Source organism: Anastrepha ludens, chromosome 5 (assembly GCF_028408465.1).
Source record: "Anastrepha ludens isolate Willacy chromosome 5, idAnaLude1.1, whole genome shotgun sequence".
NCBI classification, from domain to species: domain Eukaryota; kingdom Metazoa; phylum Arthropoda; class Insecta; order Diptera; family Tephritidae; genus Anastrepha; species Anastrepha ludens.
The window spans coordinates 25,781,461-25,803,301 of record NC_071501.1 but is presented as its reverse complement, the minus strand read 5'-3'; the positions used below and the strand labels follow the sequence as shown (position 1 = coordinate 25,803,301).

Below are 21,841 nucleotides of genomic sequence, written 5' to 3'. Positions count from 1 at the left end.
TAAATTTTCAACATTAAAGTAAGAAATAAAAAAAATTATGAAAATGTTAAAAAGAAGCGATTAAAAACTTTAAAAATTTTTATACCAAAATTTTCAAAATTTTTTCTAAATAAAAAATAAAAAAATATTGGAAAAATATTGAAAAGAAGTGAAAAATTTTTTTATACAAATGTTCAACATTAAAGTAAAAACTAAAAAAAATTATGAAAATGTTAAAAAGAAGCGAATAAAAACCTTACAAAAATTGTATACCAAATTTTCAAAATTTTTTCTAAATAAAAAGTAAAGAAAATTAAATAGAAAAAAAATGACAAAAATATTAAAAAAGATGCGATAAAACTTTATACTGAAATTTTTAACATTAAAGTAAGAAATAAAAAAAATTATGAAAATGTTAAAAACAAGCGAATAAAAACTTTAAAAAATTTTATACCAAAATTTTCAAAATTTTTTCTAAATAAAAAGTAAAGAAAATTAAATAGAAAAAAAGTTACAAAAATATTAAAAAAGATGCGATAAAACTTTATACCGAAATTTTCAACATTAAAGTAAAAACTTAAAAAAATGATGAAAACGTTAAAAAGAAACGAAGGTACTTTCACTATAAAAAACTTTATACCAAAATTTTCAACATCAAAATTATTCAATTTTTTTTTAATTTTTCAGCTTTCTTCTTAATATACTCAAGCTTACAAATAAACCAGTTTACAAAAAAAATTCACGACAATGGCCAAAATACATGGATCACCAGACAGGAAAACGCTCTAGAACCCAGTAATTTCGAATTTGACCAATGGTAAGTGCAGAGAATTGTTCAAATGCGTAATATCAAGTGTGTGCATATGTATTGGCATATATTAACATACATATATGTTTCTTCAAAACCTAATAAAAAATTAAAAAATAAAAAAAATCTACTTAGGAGTTGGGATACCGCTTAGTCGGTGCGCAACCGAGCGTCGTTGAATGTCGCCGTTTGCTTGGAATAACAGCGTAAACGGATCGGTGTGCATGGCTTAGGTTTATATGGGCGCATGTATTTATGTATGGATGTATGTATGTATGTGTGTATGTATGGATGTATGTATACATCTATGCTTGGATGTATGTATGTATGTATGACTGCATGTGTTTACGTATGTATGTATGTATGTATGCATTCATACTCGTACGTATTTTCATATTCAAAAATTCCACTTGTCTTTTAATTTTATGCTTAGTTTTCCTTTACCTTTGCTAATTACAAAGTCTAATGCAGCTACGATTTCTAAGTGATTAACTCTTTCAGTATTGTTTTTTTTTTTTTGTGTTGGTTGCTCTTCTATGTAGTTATTATTGTTACCTAATCGCGCGCGCTCTTATTCTATGCTTGCATGTATGCGTACTTGCACTTGCTTCTCTATGTATGTACGCCTTTAAATTACGAGTATATATGTAAGTATGTATTACTATTATATGTATTTGTATATGTATTTCGAATGGAAAAAGTAAGTCTACGATTAAGCCAAGAAACGCAAAGTGTATATGAAAGATTTTGCTTCTTCTTTTCTATTTTTCACATTTGCAAGCAAGCGCAAAAGCTTTGCCCAGAAGCAGCAGCGCGTTTCCACCAGCGCTCAGTTACTTAGCCACTTAGCCACTCAGCTGGACTTCGCCTTTAGATTAATAGATATCATTTTCATCCCAATCCACCGATTGCAACACCAATTTATCCAACTCCTTCGAATCGCCAGAGCTACTATTCCGCCGTCGTCGCTTACGATGCAATTGCGTCCATTTCCTATTGAGCTGCACCATTTGTGGCGCTGCAAACATTGCGGCTGCTGCAGCGCTCAATTTGGTCGGCGTTATAGCGCTTGCAAAGCTGCTGCTACTCGGCGTAATTGTCGGCGTATTGATGTTGAATATTTCACGATTTTGAAAGAGCTTCTTGCGTGTCGGCGGCGGCGGTGCTGTGGCAGCACGTCGTGTACGCTGTTGTGTCAGCGGTGGTGCACGTACGTACTGCAGTGGCGTGTCGACGTAGGGCGGTGGCGGTGTTATCATGGCAAGCGAGGAGTCGTCCAACTCCAATTCATCATCGATCTCATTTGAATCATCTTCCGAGAGATCGAATGTAAAGTTGGGATACGAATGTGGCATATATTCGCTGCAGTTGTTGTAGTGCTCCTCTTCATCGTCCTCCCGCTCCGCCGTTGCATGGCCGCCTTTGTACTCGGGCGATGATGATATGAAGTGTGTGGCTGGTGATTTTGGTTGTACTGGTGTAGCTGGTACGGATTTGGCGAGTGTGGTGCGCACTTTGCCGGACGTGGTGCGCGTGGCTTTGGTTGTTGCTGTTGCTATTGCTGTTGCCGGTACTGTTGTGGTTGTTGCTGTCATGCGTGTTGCTCCATTAACGCATGCTGTTGTCGTTGCTGTTTTTGCTTGCTGTTGCGTTGCTGCTACTGTGGTCATTGCTGCTGTTGCTCCTCCAACGGCTGCTCCTGCTGCTGGTGCTGCTGTTGTTGCTGATTTGATTAGTGGCATCGATTTGGTATTACATATCAATCAATCACGGTAAATGTAACTACAATTCTTGGGGCTCTCCTGCGGACTAGGACTGCTGGAAGGTGGCGCTGGACTAGAACTACTATTTGACATCACCGGCGATGAGCCGGAGCTGGAGTGTTGTGCTGGACTATTCGAACGGTGTTGAGTTACTATAGAATGATGAGATGTAAAAGAAGTGGTAAAAGATTAATTGTAAAAATTGAAAACAATTAAGTTTTGGTTTTTTTTTTTTCAAGAGATGACAGTCTAAAGTAGCAGAAACTATAGTTCGAGTCAAGAAATAGCTAACACCTTAGAGACGAGCGAAGGGATTTGTTACAATTAAATGCTGAATTGGGATTACAGGAAGGTTAGTTACGCTGTATACATATTTATGCAGATATATCAATGCGCCTCAAAATAAAAAACTACAAAAAAAAAAAAAAAAAAAAAAAATACTTCGGAAATATCTTCAAAATATTTCTTAGTAAGCACATTTGACGCGCGCGAAAATCTGCTACCAAGTAAGAATCTCCTACCAAGGAAGGTAGATAAATTCCATTCTGAGATGAAAAAGAAAGCACGAGTGAAAAAGTGCTTACACACTAAGATAACGCCAGGGGAGGTGGGTAGGTAGGTGAAATGATTAAAGTACCAGACTGGTACTCCCCAAGTAGCACAAAAGCGTCGTTTTGATACCCTTTTGAGACCTCAAACGGGGAGATATCTACAGCCAGCCAGAGCTATTCATGCAATGAGGCGATTGCTGGGACTTAGGTTGGCGCATTGCCCCACCTCAGCTCTGCTATTTAGGCAGCGTTATATCGGTCTCTGGAGGTTCGAGCGATGATATCAGAAGCCGAGTAAAGAAAGCTGTGACGACATTCAGCTCTCTGCAAGCAATATGGAACGCATCACATAATTCACGGTGCACAAAACTGCGAATTTTCAAGTCCAATGTAAAGTCGACTTTACTTTATGGTTGTGAAACGTGGAATGCGGCGTCAGCTGACACAAGCTCATTAGAAGTTTTTGTTAAACAGATGCTTTCGAAAAATTCTCTCAGCATTCTGGCCAAATATTAGCTCGAATGCTGACTTATGGGCCAGAACCCAAAAAGCCAATACTATTAGGGCAAGAGAAAATGGGGTTGCATTGGCCATGCTTAAAATGCCTGGAAGCCCCATTGTTTGAGGGTGTGGGGGACATCTCAAAAGCGTATCTCCCAGCTCTGCTTAGATTCGGCAAAAACGTTGACATCATACATGATAGATACCTTCAATATTCATAGAGATCGGTTTCCCTCTGGTATCGCTAGGGACCAAAAGGTCTATGCGTGGCTTAATGTCAACTAGGCTAACCTAATTTAACCTAACCAGGTCATGTTCTACGCAGAGGAAATGATGAGTTATCAAAAGCCGCCATTGACTGGAACCTCCATGGAAGCGGCAGACGTGGAAGACTAGTGATTACCTAGAGACGACTGCTGGAGTCAGAAGTCTGCGCCTTGCAGCTTAGCTGGAAAGAAGTTCAGAGATTGGCGCAAAACAGACACAAAGGGAAGAAAGTCGTTGTGAACACTAGTATTTTATGATGATGATGACTGCACCAGGCTATCGAAGAAAGGAGCACCCAGTGACCTTAAGCGCCTGGCTGCCAAAGACGGACAGGGAGGCAGCTAATGGTAATGGTTGTACGGGTTAGGCTAAGGCCTTTATGCACTGCGACCAGATTGATCTATTGTGCGCCCCTAATTACTTAATTATAATTAATTAGTATACCGAGGGATCGAACCAGCTCCTTAGGAGGGATCAATTGTCTTCCTTCTCTAGCAGGTTCGAGCTTCCTCTAGTAGGTACGAGCCCAGGATTTTGTGTCTCATGTGGGCTAATGTCTCACAGTTGGTGATTAGGTGCTCCATAGATTCCTCTTTATCACAGCAGCATCTGCATGATCTTGTACTAGATAATCCTATTGTATTAAAGTGTTTATCACAGGTAAAGTGACCTGTAAGTGCTCCACAGAGTAATCTGAGTAACCTGTAAGTGCTCCACAGAGTTTATCTAGGGTTAGAGCAGATTTCGTTCTGTTGGCATTGAAGTTCAAAAGACCTGATTCAGTCAGTGAGACCTGATTATGAGCGGCCAGCTTGTGCGTTGTTACTCTTTACTAGGACTTTTCACTTGAATGTGAAGCTATTTAAAGCTTTGAGAATCGATTGGCTGTCCGAAAGTATTTTAGTTTTTACTTTCTGGAACCCTCTTTTGGATATGATTTCTACTGTTTCCATTGTGGCGAAGAGCTCCGCATGGAAAATCGTGGTAGCGAGGCAGCTAAGAAGAGATAAGATGAGGTATTGGTTAATCTGAGAAGGCAGCGGCACTGCAACCCAAAATATCTCTTCCAATATCAAGTCTCTAACCCTCAGCACAAGTGCGCCTTCCGCTAACTTAATGAAGCCTAGCAGTCACAGCAGGCCACCTACCGATATACTTTATATTTATTGCAAAAAAAAAATCTAAATCCGGTCAAGGTCGCGCGTTTCCTTAAAAGGTAAAGATGCGCCTCGCCGTGCTCTAATATAATCGGCAATCTGTTTCATTGGACAGAGCCATTGCTCGCAGATGCGGTTGCAGTCGGTTATAACCGGTGAGATAACTTGGACTCAAACTTCAATCCGCGCAGCCTGCAGCAGATTCCGTCCATTCTACTACAAGAGAGTAATCAAAAAACTTGCAATGCATTCCAGTACCAACGCGTTTAGCAGTATTCTACCCGAAGATCAGCAGAAACTACAAAAACCTGCTGAGGGATCTCCCACTGTCAACTCATGGGTGAGTTCGTCTCGAACAAGTTCGCAGAAGAGGAGTATCAAACCTATCATTACTAGCTTTCTCCGTGCCAGAAGCATAGCACTACTCTTTTCTTCTTCTTCTTCGTGATTGGCGCGATAACCGCTTCTAGCACTACTTTACTATCTTAAAAGGGAAAATCCATCTGAAGAGTCGTGCCTTAATAGCCGTTTGGTTATTTAAGAGTATAGCAATAGATGCGCCTTTCAATCTCTTTTACAAGCTTTATCACGGCATGGCTCAGGCTGAAATTGCCATAACCTCAGTTTAAAAAACCTGCGTTCAATTTCAGGTATATTTAGAATCCAACCAAGTAGAAAAAATTAAGCCAAATGGCTTCAAGGGCGGAACAATCTGATGCTTTTAGAACAATAATACATTTGAGAGTACATTTTTTAACCACTTCAGATGAAATTATGACCGATGGGGCGAACGGAAGCCCAGCTATCTTCGACTATTTGAGTTACTCTCTGATTCGAATTTTACTATGTACTATCTTCGCTTTATTCGTGGATTTGGATTCGTGGCAGTACAGATTATTTGCTGTCTACCTGTCCGATTATTGCTAAAATAAGCAAATTTCAGTCTCTATCTTTTGGAGGACGTCGCAGATATTTTAAAGAGTGTGAATATCTGCCATGTTTTTTAATTATTGCCTTTCTCATTCAAGTAGGCTTCAAGGGCAACAGGTAACGTTGCTTAAGTACTTGACAAATCGAACTTGGTTTTTCGTTATCATTCAAGCCACTTTATTATTATTATTTCTTTAGTGCTTTATTTCCTCAAGTGCTCATATCCAAATACAAACAAAGAGTACTAGCAGTCAGGCCAAATTAATGCAATTCCATTTGATTTTTTTTTATATTTCGACAATTACGAAAAATAGGAGCGCATTCGGTAAATGGAAATGTGCATAATCTGCGATACCCTTCTATGTTGCTAATTAAATCCGAATAAATAAATACGAAGTGTTAAATTCATAGAGCGCACAAAAAACGATGAAGTCGAAGTGCAAACCTCAAATTAATCTAAATGGAGTCTTAAGACTCAACGTTTACCACTAAAAACTTTATCGAAGGCGCATTGATATATTTTACATAAATCACAAATATGTATACAGCGGTGGGGGTTCAGAAGTCAAATTTTTTTAGAATGACAATTCGATGGAAAATATTTATGTATAAGTAAGTTTTCGAGGATTAAAAATTATTTAGGTTTTATTAAATTCAAAATTATACGAATTTATAAATTTTTAATTTTTATAATTTATAATTTTTAATTTTTATAATTTTTAAATTTATTTAACTCTTTTGTTTATTATATTTAATTTAATTGCATCTTAATGCTCCGTTATGTTAGGTATCCTCATAATTTTATGTTTGGCTGCCTCATAACGTTATGTTATCTGGAATTGTGATACCTTGGTTTCGGATTAAATTTTTAGATGCTACGGAATATTCCATTAAATTTTTAATAGGTTATAATTTAGATTCAACATAGATTATGTTTATTTACGTTATTTTCGTTAGTTTAAGCTTTGTTTAATTGTGTAACGTTATGTTATGTTATGTCATATTGTTATGCCATGCTATATTATGTTGTTATGTTAAATAACGTTATGTAATATTCTGCTCTATTAAAGTTTGAGATATACTCGTATCATTTTATTATGTTATGTTGTTACATTATGTTAAATTACGTTATGTTGTTTCGTTACGTTATGTTATGCTGCATTATTTTAAGCTATGTTTGTTATATGTAGTTATGCTGTGCTATTTGATGTTATTTTATTTAGTTTAATTTATTCCATTTTATCTTACGCCATGCCATTACATAGCTAACATATGCGTATATACTATGTTTTGTTATGCCATATTATGTTTATTGTGCTAAGTTTACGTTTGTTAGATTATGTTCCTTGTGTTTTTATGCAATGTTTAATTTTTTACTTTTTGCACTCTTATGCTTTCTTATGCCATGCTATGTTATGTTAAACTTATTTTTTAGGTTATTACATTACATTATTATGCTCTGTTTTGCTTTCTTACTTTATGTATTGTTATGTGTTATAACGCCATGCTATGTTATGTCTTGCTGAGGCCATCGATAGGTTATGTTTTGTGCATTATTATGCTATTATTATGTCATGCTATGTTATGATTTGCTAAAGCCATCGAAAGGGTTTGTTTTGTACATTATTATGCTATGTTTTTTTTTTATTTTATGCATTGTTATGTTATGCTAAGCTTATTTGTTAGGTTATGTTCTGTGTGCTGTTATGCTATGTTTTATTTTTTATTTTATGTTTCGTTATGTCATGTTATGTGTGTTATGCTGAGCTTACTTGTGCTAGGTTCTATGTATTGCTGTGCTATGCTTCATTTTTTACTTTTTGAACTTTTATATTTTTTTATGCCATTTTATGTTATGTTATGCTAAGCTTATGCATTAGATTATGTTCTGTGTGTTGTTTCGCTATATTTCATGTTTTACTTTTAGTAGTGTTATGTTTTCTTACGCTACGTTATGCTATGTTGTGCTAAGCTTATTGTTAGGTTATGTTCTGTGTGTTGTTATGCTATGTTTTATTTTTTTACTTTTTGTACTGTTATGTTATGCTGTGTTTTCATATGCTATGGTATTTTATGTTAAGCTTATTTGTTAAGTTATGTTCTGTGTGTTGTGTTTGCTATGCTAAGCTTTTTTGTAAAGTTCTGTTTTGTGTGTTGTTATGCTATGATTTATTTTTTACTTTTTGTACTGTTATGTTATGTTATGTTTCCTTATGCCATGTTATGTTTGCTATGCTAAGCTTTTTTTGTTAAGTTATGTTCTGTGTGTATTTATGCTATGCTTCATTTCCTACTTTTTGTACTGTTATGTTATGTTATGTTTCCTTATGCCATGTTATGTTTGCTATGCTAAGCTTTTAGTTAAGCTGTATTTTACTTTTTGCACTGTTATGTTATGTTATGTTTTCTTATGCCATATTATGTTTGCTATGCTAAGCTTTTTTTGTTAAGTTATGTTCTGTGTGTTGTTATGCTATGCTTCATTTCCTACTTTTTGTACTGTTATGTTATGTTTCCTTATGCCATGTTATGTTTGCTATGCTAAGCTTTTAGTTAAGTTGTATTTTACTTTTTGTACTGTTATGTTATGTTTTCTTATGCCATGTTATGTTTGCTACGCTAAGCTTATTTGTTAAGTTCTGTTTTGTGTGTTGTTATGCTATGATTTATTTTTTACTTTTTGTACTGTTATGTTATGTTATGTTTCCTTATGCCATGTTATGTTTGCTATGCTAAGCTTTTTTTGTTAAGTTATGTTCTGTGTGTATTTATGCTATGCTTCATTTCCTACTTTTTGTACTGTTATGTTATGTTATGTTTCCTTATGCCATGTTATGTTTGCTATGCTAAGCTTTTAGTTAAGCTGTATTTTACTTTTTGCACTGTTATGTTATGTTATGTTTTCTTATGCCATATTATGTTTGCTATGCTAAGCTTTTTTTGTTAAGTTATGTTCTGTGTGTTGTTATGCTATGCTTCATTTCCTACTTTTTGTACTGTTATGTTATGTTTCCTTATGCCATGTTATGTTTGCTATGCTAAGCTTTTAGTTAAGTTGTATTTTACTTTTTGTACTGTTATGTTATGTTTTCTTATGCCATGTTATGTTTGCTACGCTAAGCTTATTTGTTAAGTTCTGTTTTGTGTGTTGTTAAGCTATGCTTTATTTTTTACTTTTTGTACTGTTATGTTATGTTATGTTTTCTTATGCCATGTTATGTTTGCTATGCTAAGCTTTTTTATTAAGTTCTATTCTGTGTGTTATTATGCAATTTTTTAGTTTTTATTTAATGCACTGTTATATTTTCTTACGTCATGCTATGTTATGTCAAGCTAAGTTTATATGTTAGGTTATGCCTTCTACGTATTGTTATGCTATGTTTTAATTTTTATTTGATGTACTATTATGTTTGGTTATGCCATGTTATGTTATGCTGCGCTTGTGCCGCCCTTATGCGTTAGAATATGTTATGCTAATCATTGCTTTATTCTGCTTTAATTTATGAACCAATGTCTTTCTTTATTTTTCTTATGCAATATTATGTTATGTTTAGTTCATTTATGTCACATCGTTATATTATATGTTCTACTTTGTTTATTCTATTATGTTAATTTTCATTTTCACTATTTTATTTTAATTGGCTTAATTTTCTAAAATTGTCACTCCTCAAATCAAATGATTCCAACCAATTTAATACATACGATAAGGTATGGGCTACAGTTAACAGTTAGTAAGGTTTACGACACATAGGCATGTTGCAACCAGCACTACTTTATAAATTTGGATAAAGCTAATTCATAATACGTTCACAATTATTTCATGCTTGCTGCAACATGCAAATGGAATACGGGGGGAGATAACTACTCTACTTGGTATTTAATTCCAATATCCAATATTCTCACAGCATTTCATAGACGACAAGCGATCAAGTTTTTACCATCACATCATGAGAAAATTTCGAAAATAATATGCACGAATGACAAAACAAAGTCAAAGAAAATTCTACAAAATAGGAAAGGAAGTACATGTGAATGTATGTATGTATTAGTGCAAATTGTTATTGTATGTGTTTGAATAATGAAGATGATAGCAGAGTAATCCGAGCATTAAATCAAGTGGAAATACTATTGTATGAGTATAAGTATGTAAATATACAAATAACTGGTGACTATTTACTTATGTAAATTCTTGTGAGTTATACGAGTATTGAGATTGCACGATAGTTTGTATGAACTAAACGCAAAAATTCTGCAACAATTTGTGATTTGAAAGTGATATTATTTAAAACTAAATACTTATACATATGTTATGTAATTAGTTGCATAGACTCAGTAACGTATTGTACAAGTTTGTAAGAAAACAATTAATAAGACAAATGGTTTCTTTAGTGGTTTTTTGAAAACTTACCAATACCATGACGGGGCGGCTGCCTTCTTAAACGACCAAGACTTCTGTTACGTGTATTTGTGTTTACAGCCTGAGTGGAGGTAAAAATTTAATTTGAAATTTAAAAGAAACAAAAAAAAGAAGTTTTTTCTGTATTTTACATGTTTAACTATTTTGCTGAGCGTGAATATGTGTCGGTATTGCTGTGTGTGTTGTTGCTTTCAATGCAATTTATCAACTATTCATTTAATTGGATTACGCATATGCAAACGCTGAAGTTTCTAGTTTATTAATTAGTGCAAACTATGTAGTACTTACAAACTAAATTTGAACTTAATAAATAAACTAATATAAAATCTATGCAAAATTCTTTGATAAAGGATTAAAATTGTTTGGCTTTCTCAAGTTTTGATTGGTTGCGTTAACGTGCGGCTTAACATACTTTTGTCGCTTATTAAGAGCTGCTTTAAATGCTTCCTAATTTGCAATCTTTTCATATGTCCTTACGTAATTATTGAAATATGATAATTTGACAATTACACAAACTTTGCATAATTTTCATTAAATTTTCATATAATCAAATTTGATTGCAATGCAAGGATGTGGTTGTGGAAAGTACGATAGAGGTAAGTGCCCAAGTAAACACACATCTCTGTCATATTTGTGAGCCTTTCACCTTTATTGCAGTAAATGGAATACAATCGCTCTTAATCATTGGCAGCCTTCCATTCTCTTTTGGATAATTTTCATTGAATATGGTACGAAATCAAATTATGTGTATCGAAATACTAGTCGTTACTTCATTTTATGTGACTAATTTCATTAATCAATGATCAATTAATAATAATTATGACAAATTTCGGGATTCAACGCCTTTCCTAGCTTGATCTGGTGCAGGAAATTAAGCCTTTGAATCATGCTTTGAGTCATACTTCCACGTCTTTGCTGATAAACCAGCTGATTGGTTTGTCACCACTTGATGCTTTCATCCAAGGAGAGGCCTTGAAGGCCATCTGCAGGCTGAAACACAATGGGAACTGGTACGGCCCCTGTCTGGCATTGGAAAACAGAGAAGGCATGGTCTTCGATACAACGATTCTCTCCATGCCTCTTGACTCCATGCCATCAAGAGTCGTACTTGAAAAGAGATACAGTGTAGTACTGCCTGAGGCTCAGTCGTGATCAAACTCTGAAAATGAGCCCAACTTCTTTGGCCCAGAGCCCGTTTTGCCACTCCCTTCTGCGGCCATCAAAGCCGCGCGAGAGAGGCTGCAGATGCACTAAACTGATGTTACCTGTCATGTCCAATCGACTGTTGCAAATCCTCCTGTCAATAAGCAGAAGGGAGTGCAGACAGCTGGTTGGACTGATAACGAGCCACGTTCTGTGGGCGAAGCACATGGAAAGGGTGGACATCTCAGACAGTGTACTCTGCCCAGCTTGTAAAGTAGTGGATGAGACGGCGGGCCACTTCCTGTGCATCTGCCCCGCCTTCGCTCGAATCAGGCTTGAGCTCTTTGGCACTGATGTGTTAAGGAACGAGCACCTTGGCTCCTTGGCACCACAAGATCTACTCAGATTTCTTCGGAGATTGGGTAGATTTAAAGAAAATTAAAAGGGAATCCTTATTAATGTCTGAGTGCTGCACTTGCTAGTTGTCCCTACAAAAAAAAGCTACAATGACGGCTAGAAAATCAACATTTTGCACATCATTAAAGTGGTGGGACCAAAAAAAAAATGGTATAACCGATGGTTTTTAAGATGGCGCGGGTGAGACAGCCATATGCACGAACTTATTTTGAAATACTAAGAGCCACTTAGAGGCATCTCGACTGTCTGTTAATATGAATGTCATGAAGCAGGCAGCTAAATTTTGCGATCTATATAAGAATAATATATAGGATCGACTAACTCCTAGTTGGAGCATAGGGCGTCTAAATTTGGCGATATGATAAATTCGATTTCATTTTCCCAACAGTCGGTTAAATTTTTTTATAATACTACTCTGTGCACCCTTCAACAGATCATCAACGAAAATATCATAATTTAAACCTCTCAATAAGCTATTTTATGTGGACAAACAGGGAAGCGGCAAATGTTAACCAGCAGCAAATGTTAGCGATATATGTATGTATACAACAGATAGTTCATAAAACGAAAATGTGTTTAAAGCAAAGATACATTTCAACGTAAAGTCGAGAACATTTTCTCATTTGAACCTAAATGCCATGCAGTGGAAAGTTCTTCTCATCAGCAGCCATGAGTAGCCAGTGAAAGCAAAGTTGACCGCGCACCTAATGGAAGTGTGCCCCAGGTCGATAGGACTTCTCTGTCTCTGTCTCTGCTCATGGTATGCATAACTGAAGTAACTGAAGTAAGCGAAGGAGAAAAGAAAGTGGCCAAGGTTTTTAGTGGCGGATCACATCAAAAATTGGCTGTAGAGTCAAATAATAAGAAGGAATGCCATGTAATTTACAAATTGATACAGTAAAATTTTTGTATAATTATGTATGTATATTCTTTTAGGGAAAAAGGAATCCATTATTTTCCCGGTAAATGGCTGTGGTGATCGATATCTCGTAAAGTATCGATCAAATAATTTAAAGTTTATGCTCCTTCTCAAGGTGACATTTCACACTAAAAAAATCTTGTGCTGTTTTTTGTTTGTTCCATTCAGTTGTGAGTTACATGGAAGTCAAAAAAGAAAAAACTCGGTGGTACATTTTGCAGTTTTTCTTTCATAAAGGCGATAATGGAAAAGAGCTTTACTCCTACATAGTAAGAAGAAGCGCAACTTGCCTTTTTTGTCAGAAACCACAAGCAGCTGTTAGATTTGGTCTAAGCTTCACTTAATTTTCATTTCGAAAAGCAGTCTCTTCATAAGAATGTATCGGAAAGCTCATTGAACTATTTCAAAACACATACAGGCTGGCGCAAAATTAGTCATTTTTTGTTCTTGAACATTTTTTTTGCTAAATAAAAAAAATCTTTATTTACGCGCTCCACGCGTTGGTTACTGCAGCTGTGTAGTTCACAGGCCTGTATACTATGTTGTTGAAAGGTTTCAAAATGTATGAGCCAATATTAAAATAGGAAAATATAATTTTACATATGATTAGAAAAAAGGAAAATTATCAGCTTTGAAATGGCTACAGAGAGTTCAACATTTTTTTATTATCCTAGAAGGAGCCTAACGAGAGTTGCACTTATCAAGGATAAACAAGAGGATACGATATAGGAGGCGCTGCGGTCGCTGTTTAGCGCTACATCTGTTGCGAACCCACAGACGCCATTACGGAACCATCCGATCGAGTCTACATCTGTTTACGTGATGTTAAAATGCTTCCACCTATTAAGAATCCCACCAACTGTGAAGTGCGCGCTGTAATACGGTTTCTCAGTGCTCAAGGCTTCAAATCAGTTGACATTCATCACCAAATCCAATCGAAAGTCATGATGAGAAACGTAATAGGAGACCTTCAGTCATTACCGATGAACTGATTCAAAGTGGAGTGGACTCTAAAGTGAAAGAGAACAGGTGATGCACGATTTCGTCCTTAGCTGAAAAGTTTCCTGCTGTCTCAAGAAGTGTTCTTTACGAAATTGTGTCCGAACGTTAAATTATCGGAAATTGTGTTCACGCTGGGTGCCAAAGTGAAAACGACTGTGAAGCAGTGGCTGTCTATGGTAATCAGGTGACAATCTTTCATGACGATGGCATACAAAAGCTGCTTCTAAGATACAATACTATACGATAAATGCTTCAATATCAATGGGAATTATGTAGAAAATTAGAGTAAAGTGTGGCCTTTCAAGTGAATAAATTATTTTTGGAAAAAATTTTCTTGTTGTTTTTTTATGTCAAAAAGGTATTTACTTTAAAAGCAGACCCCGTATATAAGAGCTAGTTTTCCCTGAGAATGGTAGACAGGGTTGGGTATAGTGCACTAAATAATTCGTAGGTAGGTAACTTTAATATTGGATTGCTATGCTGAAGTAGTCATTTGTCACCGCACACGAATTTTGGCGCAGAACTGTGACAATGTGAGGGAATTTTTCCAATGCAAACCTTTAGTAACCATATGAAGACCTTTTTTGTAAAAAAGCGGTAGTTTTATACGTCAGTTTCTATTATTACCATTCATAGTTAAGGTACTACTAAATCTCGTGAAGCAACTACCTTTTATGCTCGCATAATTCATCGCTTAGAGAAACTGTTTCAATAAATGTGCTTAGAAAATTGTTCTGCCTTCCACTTGTGGTCTGCTACACCAAAGATCGGGTGAGCAGTTTTTTGCCGTCGAGATATCCTAATCCTAAATAATTGCATATGTCTTCATTTTCATATCTATGATACTATGATTCTTTCGGTAAGCCTGTACAGTGTACACCCATACACATATGCAGATATTTCATGGAAATTTTTTATAAAGTAAAGGGTGGTTAAATTTTAAGGGCCGATATTGAATGTAAACCACGCCTAAACGTCAAGTTTTGTTCTACATTTCATTTAACATTTTTCAATCTCAGACTAACTCAATTTGAACCATGGAAAGATACATAATCGACCAACGCATTAAAGTTTTTCAGGCTTATTATGAAAACGGGCGTTCAAATCAAAATGCATATCGCGGACTTCGTGATTTTTTCGGTCAATTTAATCGTCCAAATGTGCGTACAATCGAAAAAATTGTGCAAAAGTTTGAAGAAGCCGGGCCTGTAGGAGATGTGAAAACACCAGTGCATGCTCGTACAGCTCGTACTTTAGAAAATATTGCTGCTGTTCGCTATAGTTGGTTAGTGGTTGAAGAGCCGTCGACCTCAACTCGTCGTCGTGCCCAACAATTGCACCTCTCACGCTCGTCGTTGATGCATATTATGCATAAAGACACGCTTACAAGGTGCAATTGACTCAAGAACTAAAGCCACTTGACCATTTTAAGCGTCGTCAATGGTAAGAATGGTGGCAGGAAATGGCAATAGTGACTAAATGACTAATTTTCGAAGAAAATCATCTTCAGTGATGAGACACATTTTCACCTCAGTGGATTCGTCACTAAGCAGAATTGAGGCCGGTCAGGCAGTTACTGTGAATAGTGTTCGCTATCGTGAGATGATAACGAACCTTTTATGGCCCGAATTGGAAGATATGGATGTGGACGATATGTGGTTTCAACAGGACGGTGCCACTTGTCACACAGCTAACGAAACAATGGTTATTTTGCGCGAAAAATTTGATGGCCGAATAATCTCACGTCGCGGCGATGCCAATCGACCGCCAAGATCATGTGATTTGACACCGTTGGAATTCTTTGAAAGAAAAGGTGAACGTCGATAAGTCAGCAACAATTCAAGAGCTAAAGGATGAGATAATTCGGCACATTAACGGCATAGAACCTGAATTATGCTCAGCGTCATCCAAAATTTGGACCATCGGATGGAGATGTGCCGCCGAGGCCGCGGCGGCCATTTGGCCGATATTTTATTCCACACGTAATTGAACCATACCAATATTATCATAGTAAGGACAAATGATAATAATTTCCTAAAAAAGTTGTACTTTATTCAAAATCAACACCGGCCCGTGAAACTTAACCACACTTTATTTTGCAATTTTTTATTTTAGCACACAAATGAAATTTATTGAGAGAATTTTTCATTTATTTTCAAAATTTTAATAGTAAACTGATGAATTTTATTAATGCAGAGTGATAATAAACATTTCATGGCATTATAGCACGCAAACAATTCTGCAATCCATTGAATAGTTTTGGAATTGCAGTAGTTTGAGAATTAACGATATATGGGACTGTATTTTGTAAGAAGTGGAGATTTAAAATGGAGGATGGTTCCATGTGTAGAAGTCCACGCAAGTGGGGAAAGTTACTGATCGCCATTCACTTGGGAATGGCTAGGACGATTCTTCTGCATATGGTTCAAGCAGCTCACAACGGCCGGGATTAGCCCACGTATCCTCTGGGTAGCTTCCGAACACCCGTTCGGGAGTGAGCTAATGTGAGAAGGCGAAACATTCCAGGATAGCTGGTTGTGCGTTGGGTTTGGGACCCGCCACTTAAAAATCCCCCCCAATGAAAAGTTTGAAAAAGCCTCGGATGAGACCTCCCTATACTGATGACGACCCCTGCAAACGAACTAAGGGGGAAAAAAAAACGGCCAAAATCGCGTAAGCGGTTATAGCGCCAATTAAGAAGAAGGAGATTAAAATGTTTTCAAATATCTTTTCTCTGTCATTTCCTTAATATTATTTTATATATTTTGCGACTATGATTCTAATAGGAATAATTTATTGAAATTAGAATAAAAAAAGTTCAACAAAGCATTCGACAATAACGTAAAGAAAACTACTACTAGTGAGAGCACATACATATGTACATATGCACTGAAATATGCGGTGGTAGTAAAGTGGTGGAGGAGGACTGAAGAGGAAGAGCCAATTCTTAAGAGAGTTTATAAGTTAATTTTTGATTTGTTTTTTTTCCATTTTGACTTCAATTAGATTTTTTAATAGAATTATGTGGATGTGATTGAGTATCAGGACTGGTAGGCATACATAAACACACACACATATGCATGTTTGTAAAAATATATTCATAGGATTCAGTTTTGGTATTCTAATCATTCATTTGCTTGCACTACGGTGATAGATACGATGGTAAACATATCCATGAACAACAACAACGACAAGTAACAATACGGACTGAATAGTAGTGAAGAGTGTTGATGTTGATGCAGAGTGCAGAGTAGGGTGTTGGGGTTGGCTGACTATCCAACTGACTGATTGATAACCGACCGCCACACTGCGACACCATAAACTTCTATTGTTCATTTTTGCATCTTCATATTTTTGTATACTTTTACTTTGGGATTTTTTTTGTTGTTTTTGTTTGGCATTTTGATTGGCCATTGTTTGGTTTAGCTGGTATTTGTTTTTGTTTTATTGCGTGAACTAAATTGCATTCTTCTATTTTCATAGCGTATTGTAGTTTTTGTTTATTAAACATAGAAAAAAATTGTGAAAACAGCATTCGAAAGTGAGAAAGAAAAATTGAGTTAAAAGTGTTGTGGCAATGCTAAATTTTCTAAAACTAACGAATGAAAATATGAATGAAGATGAGTGCGCTTTTTGAATTCCATGGCATAAGTTTACAGTTTTCATTTTAATTATAAAATAATTATTCGAGTAATAATAAGACTGAATTGGTAAAGCAGAAATGTAAAAAAATAGGATATGAATGGAACTGACAAATATGAAATTCTCCGAACTTTTTTAATTTTTTTTCTTTTATTAGTTAAGTAAAATTAATTGAACTTAGTGAATGAGCCGTGGTCACCTAGAAAGTTTAGGCAAATTTTGTAATGCTATTTTACCCTTCTCGTTGCAACAGGTTGAAGATAGTTTTTAGTAAAAATAATATCGAAAGGTGGATTAAGTCAATTAGTAGTAGTTGTGTTTCTTTCAGTATATACGAAAAAAACTAATTGAGCATAGAATTATTTTATGTTGCCTTTGCGCAGAGCTACGGTTTTAGAGACTCAAAAAAGCGTACGAAAACTAAAAATTTGATTTGCTGAAAAAGTTACCTTTGCTTGAAATAATTTGAAGCAGAAACAAAAATGAAATCGAAAGTTAAAAAAAGTTAAATTAAAAAACATAATAAATTTGAAAAAGTAAATTAAGAAAATAAATTTATAAAAAATAAATTACAAAATTATATGAAACTAAAATGTACTTAAAATTTAGTTTAAAAAAAAAAATTAAAAGTAAAAAAAAAGTTAAATAAAAATAATAATAGTAAATTTATAAAAAGTAAATTGAGAAAGAAATTTATAAAAAAATAAATTTAAAAATTACATGAAACTGAAATAAACTCAAAATTAGTTTAAAAAAAAAATTAAAAGTTAAAAAAAGTTGAATAAAAAAAAAATAGATTCTCGAAAAATTTAAAAAAAAAAACTAAAGTTATACAGAATTATATTAGGTCATAAGAAATGCACATTAATTTCAAAAATAATACAAAATTTTAACACAAACTCTAAAAATTGTTTTACAGTAACTCCGAAGATTTAAAAACAAAATGTAATATTAATTTAAAAATGCCTGCATTTTTTTTAACAAAAACTCTCAAAAAAAATAATTTTAATAGATTTTTAAAAGTTTGAATTTACTTTCTGTCTTAATATAATTTTAGCGAATTTTTTAATTTTTTCAAAAACGGCTTTGAGCTACAAAAAGGTTGTTTTTTAATTAAGATGTATTATTAATATATTTTGAGCACAATTCCATTTTTTTATTCAAGAAAATTATTGTAAATTTCAGCAAGATTTTAAAATTTCCTAAGAACAGACTTTTTCAACATGTATTGTCTTTTTATTTTCATTTATTTTCAGACTTAGTCTTTAATTTATGGATTGTATAGAAACTATATTCCATTCCTTCAAAATTGAAATAAATATTTCTTTATTATTGCACTGAATTTTAGATGCCAACATTTTAAACACAATTCTTAGGTGGGTTTTTTATACCTACATTTAAAACTTCAGAAGATTAAGACTTAAAGCAACTTTTTAAAAATTAATTTTTTTTACACAAATAAACTAAAAAAAAAAGTTTGTATTTCTTCAAGATTAAAAAAAGAATATTTTTTTAAAATAAATTTAAGCGAATGCGGTTTTATCTTCAAAATTCTGAATCTCTGAAACGGTATTGCGTTTTTTGTGAATTTAAGAGGGTTAAATTTTTTTTAAAATTTAACTAAATTATATAAAAGAAAATTCAAATTTAAAAAAAAAAAAATAAAATTTAATTTTCAAATTTATTTGTTCAAATTTTGTTAACTTTTTCGAAAATATCAAGAAAATTTGTTGGTGTTTGGACGAGGTGTTTTCGTTATTACAAAATTAAAAAAAAAAAAATATTTAAGAAGCTTAAACTCTTATTTGTTTTATGATTGAAATGAATTGAAATTTCCGTTTTTTTTTTTTTTTGAAAATGCCATTTAGAATTTTTTAAATTATTACCTAAACTTCATTAACCTTTTGTTTACGATTTTTTAGTTTAATGCAGATTTTGGCGCGTACACCCTTATTGGGTGTTTGGCCGAGCTCCTCCTCCTATTTGTGGCGTGCGTCTTGATGTTGTTCCACAAATGGAGGGGCCTACAGTTTTTCATGGCAGAAATACACTTGTAGGTTTGCCATTGCCTGCCGATGGGCGACCGCTATTAGAAAAATATTTTTCTTAATTTGGGTGTTTCACCGAGATTCGAACCGACGTTCTCTCTGTGAATTCCGAATGGTAGTCACGCACCAACCCATTCGGCTCCGGCGGCCGCAGATTTTTTAATACTTTTACTAAATTAAAAATTATTTGCAGTATTTTTATTTTTGAGTGGCAGAATATTCCATACCAATAAACGGCCAAGTCAATCACTTTTGAACGCAAGCTAGTCGTTTTTAGCTATACGACAGAAGAGGGCACCTATTTCCCGTTACTCGGATATGTATCTATCAGCTTCCTGAACCGACCGAATACAGGAATTTACAATAGAGCCTTCCGAGCGATAAATAGCACCTATGGCAATGAAGTTGCGGCTGTCACACTACCTAACCCTTTACTGAGTAGTGGCAACTTAAATACCCATGAAATAGTATTAAAACAAAACACGACTTAAATGAAGAGAAAGAAGAAATATTCTTTAAAAAAGTAAACAAAATTAATGAATTAAAAACTTTTATAAGACAAATCAACTTCATTTAATTTCATCTGACTTTTCTGACATTTGCATGCAACTTAAATACTTCGCAAATTACAACGAGAAGGATAAAATGTTTTGGCATTGCCGAAGAAAACCTTTGTTTTTGTTATTCTTTCATTCATTCTTTATAACTATCCCTATTGCATTTTTTTTCCAGACCTTATGAGTTGCAAAGCTGTGCTTAAATAAAAGTATTTACCATATTTTGGGTAATTAGTCCCTGACTGGTATCAGCCGCCCCACTCCCGTCTCAAAGGTAAACCTAATGGAGAAAGGGAAGAAGAGAGAAAAGATAGAGAGAATTTTGTTTTGTTTTGTTTTTGTATGGTTTGTACGGTGTTTTTTTCGTGTGTATTTGTGAAAAAATATGTTCCGTCAAAAATATACGAGTATTTATGTATGTATGTAGTAGAAAGAGAGATATGTAGAGAGAAGAACAGAATTATAGAAGAGAATTAACTCAAAAATCAACAAACTTCCATTACAATTTAACTACGGAATTAAAAAATTTATTTTTTACTTTACAAGAAGTATTGCAGCCAAATTATGAAATTTAAGCCGAGTCACATGATTGGTGTATTTTCTTTTTTTGTTGTTTTGTTCCTTAACCAGTTAAATGTAGGTATTTATTAAAAGTATATGAATGATTAGGTATGCAAATAGTAAATGGCTCTAGACTGTACAGAAAGGCAGATGAATGGGATCCCCGTGGTTATATGCAATGTGAATATTATTTAGATGATATAAGATGAACTATGGTAACTCTTAAAATTTAATTGTAAATATTGGTAGTTAATAAATTGTAAAAACATACATCGACCTTTATATATTTCACTATGTAAGTACATATTGCCAGAAGTACATGCAGTGGCGAGCAAATTGAGTGCAGATGATTTTTGCTTTAATATTTAGAATAGTTTTCGAGGAACATTTTTTTATTTCTTTATTTCTTATCTTGAATTTTTTATTTTATTTACATATTTATTTTTATAATTTAAAATTTCATTTGTATATTTTTTTTAATTTTTATTTTACTTATTTACTTCACTTTTTATATTTTTATTTTATTTGTTTATTATTTTACTTTATATATATTTTTTACTTTTCATTTTTATTTTATTTTTTTTTTATTTGTTTATTTTTAATTTTATTTGTTTATTTATTACATTAAATTTTTTATTGTTAATTATTTATTTTTTTTTACATTTTTTTTTGTGTATTTATTTCTTTTTATAATTTTATTTTATTTCCTTATTTTCTTTACATTTTTATTGTTTTTTATTTCATTATTTTATTTTTTAATGGTGTTTATCTCTTAACCAAATCCATTTAAATTATATTTTCTAACTTTATACAAAATTTAGTAAACTCAACGAATTTTTATCTAAATTTCAAAATTTGTGATCTGAATCTTTAGAAAAATCTCGCGTGTGCAGTTTTATAGCCCATTGAATTTCGCTATTTAAAAGTTCAAACTTTTTTAAATCTATTTATCATAAAAATTGTAATTTTCTGAAATATCTGAAGCCTTTTGCATGTCTTCTCATATGAAAAATGGAGTTTGAAATTTAATAAAATAAAATAAAATTACATTAAATAAAACAAAAGAAAATAAAATAAGCTGTGAAAGCTGTGTTAAAAACGAGTTTGAACAGTGGAAATAAATGCAAAGCAATTAATACCTGGGCCATACCTCTTTTGACATACTCGTTTGGAGTAATA

At 33.8% G+C, this 21,841-nt stretch overlaps 1 protein-coding gene across 1 annotated transcript in view; it reads right to left on the bottom strand.

Moving 5' to 3' along the window:
- Positions 1–596: 596 nt before the first annotated feature.
- LOC128863719 (semaphorin-1A) overlaps positions 597–21,841 on the bottom strand; it is a 272,319-nt gene continuing 251,074 nt past the window's right edge. The window contains 2 exon segments of the mRNA XM_054103025.1: positions 597–2,702; positions 10,365–10,434. Coding sequence (XP_053959000.1) covers positions 1,663–2,702; positions 10,365–10,434 — 1,110 coding nt within the window. The 3' untranslated portion in view covers positions 597–1,662.